Source organism: Bipolaris sorokiniana (genome assembly GCF_000338995.1).
Source record: "Bipolaris sorokiniana ND90Pr unplaced genomic scaffold COCSAscaffold_4, whole genome shotgun sequence".
NCBI lineage: Eukaryota > Fungi > Ascomycota > Dothideomycetes > Pleosporales > Pleosporaceae > Bipolaris > Bipolaris sorokiniana.
The window spans coordinates 2,235,809-2,238,357 of record NW_006911898.1 but is presented as its reverse complement, the minus strand read 5'-3'; the positions used below and the strand labels follow the sequence as shown (position 1 = coordinate 2,238,357).

Sequence of the window (2,549 nt, the reverse complement as noted above, 5' to 3'; positions counted from 1 at the left end):
TTGACGGAATTTACGTTGAGCTGGATACATAGAGCTTACTTAGTCCTGCTAGCTCAAGAGATCGGCAAAGGCTAGAATCTGTAAGTGATTATTTTTAGGATATAGAAACACAAGAGAAAGATGCCATTGCATGGAAAAGACGGTGCTGTGTTGGAAATCAAGCAGGCCAATCCCTGGTTGCATAATCCAAGAGACTGTGTGCATTGAGTGAGAACATGCTGCTGCTGCATCTCACCCTGCTGCTTACCAGATCATCCAATCGGGAATTTGCAAATCCGGTCCATGTTTATCACGATCCTGTTCATTTACCCCGATTTTGGTGAGGGAGCATGAGTGTGTGTTCAGCTAGTGATATTGGCATCACCTTAACACATAAAACGATACACATCTTGGCACGCTATCCCACTTTTAGTAGTCATGGAACTGCTAAAAGCGGGATAGCGTCGGAAAGTGTATTATTTTGTGTGTTGAGGCAGCGCCGGTACAAGGTTGGTGGATCTGGTGCACGTACTGGGTTAGTGACGATTGCCATAGCGAATCATCCAATATCATATTCATAGCTCCTAGTCGGATCGGTAGGGATAGCTGACTCAATAGTGAACCACGTTATTAAAGAGACTGTTCATGTTTCTCAGGAGTTCATGAATCAAATATCCTTGCTGTGCAGTAACTCGGCCTTATATGTCAGAATTCGCACTTGGCATTATACGCCTAGAAAGTAGTGACTACCCGCCGAGGAAACGTGATCTAACCTGGAACCTAATATGTTTTAACCATCTCTTCGTATCGTTATGCCTTAGGTCCAAGTTCATTAGGTAGATGTAATTTGTGTAAAGCAAGTAGGATTTCGTTGTCCTTTAAATATCTTTTCTTATACTTTCTTTTGATGAACACCCAACTATTACCTTCATTGTCTCAGACAGGTTCTACTTTCATTCAACTTTCTTCGTCAAGAACAGGCACTGCTGTCATGTATTGCAGAGCACACTTCCTTGTCGTGCTTCCAGCACTTCAGCTCGCCACAGCGAATCCGATTGCCTTCCCTCAAGGCGGAAGTAATTCCTGCCCTTCTGAAGATTTGAAAGAGGCGACCTGGAAAAAACTGGATCTCGATGGTTTTCTCGCGGGTGCTGCTCCAAATCTCACTACAAACGATGTCCAAGGGTTTGCTTCCTCGCTAGGAGCCCCCAACTTCTTTTGGTGAGTACTTGATACATTTACTAAGATGCTAGGTAGTAGCACAGTGCACTAACAACGGTTCTCTTAGTGGACTTGACCAATTTTGCAACGCCGGCCAACCTTGTCTTCCAGTCCCTCTTCCCGCATGGTAAGCTTATCTATGATCTTTATCAAGGATCTCACTACAATATAACTGTACTTTCGAATGTCCAGCTAACTAAGCAATGTAGGTATGCCCTGGTCGCAGTCCAGAACTATAATAGCTACATGAACTCACTCAATACTGCCATCTCATTCGCCGCCTCCATCATGTCCTTGGAGATACCTGCCGTTGTCGCCGACTTCTGGCCCGAACCTACAGACGATGTTACCCCTATCAAAGACATGGTTTCTTTGGTCACCTCTGCCCTAAGTGCCGTTCCATTCACTGGCGCGCTGGCCACAGTGAACACTGTTTCTGGGGTGGTTGCCAATTTCTTAACCAACCAAATGAAACCCCCGGAGCGACCAAATCTCTTTGTTAAATGGAGCGACATTGGCGTGAGCATCGCTACCGCTGTCAAAGACTACCAATCCACTGTTGCAAATTCTCTCCGAACTACACTCGACGCTGAGATCGACAACCCAACGTCAGGTATTAATTCCATTTTGGCCGGCGGTGGGTTCCTAGGCGTCGCCCAAAACTTCACGGAAACGGATATGCAGAAAAAGGTTGCAGATAGTATGAAGCTTCGCTCTATCGCTCTTCTACTGCAAGGGCAAAAGGCCTACATCTACAGGTCCACCAACCCCGCTGGCACCTGCAGTAACGGAGATCAGCCTTACAGACTATGCACTTCGGCTACTGATCGCCCAAACGCCTTCGCACTACGAATGGGTGACGATACTCAATTTGACATCGCTAATCTAATGATAACAAAGTATGGCATCTCCAAGGAAACATTCTTGCAAGGTCCCTCGGACTGCTTCGACGAACACGGTGTGCAGCTTTTCACCCCAGAGATCTTGCCAATTGACGCCTCCGCCAAGTGTATCTTCAACCTTCCGGTGTGCACTTTCAACGCCGATACTTTCCCGGGACGCACTGTCCAGGAAAACTGCAGACTACAAGGAATTGACGTGTAAATATTTGCGAAAAGTACTGAGAAGAAGAAGCCCTTGGTTGGGCCAAGCGCGTCGGTGACGCCTGTAAATGCTGTAGCAAACTGTTGCGGTACTCATAGGCCGCAGCTTCCAAGTGAGGCTATATCAGTGTCTATATCTTGCTCTTTTTGGGCAATTATGGCCATATGAAGCAGGCCGCTAACGATCTCGATTGTAATCACGCATCTGAAAGTGTTATCGGTATGGCCGTTGACGATAGGCTTAGG

General features: G+C 46.6%; 1 protein-coding gene across 1 annotated transcript; it reads left to right on the top strand.

Annotated features, from left to right (window-relative positions):
- Nucleotides 1-970: 970 nt before the first annotated feature.
- Nucleotides 971-2,304, top strand: COCSADRAFT_84237 (uncharacterized protein; the record flags this gene model as incomplete). Its single annotated transcript, XM_007700035.1, has 3 exons — nt 971-1,200; nt 1,268-1,327; nt 1,410-2,304. 3 exons carry the CDS (start codon nt 971-973, stop codon nt 2,302-2,304), a joined length of 1,185 nt encoding a protein of 394 aa, XP_007698225.1.
- Between the last annotated feature and the right edge of the window lie 245 nt (nt 2,305-2,549).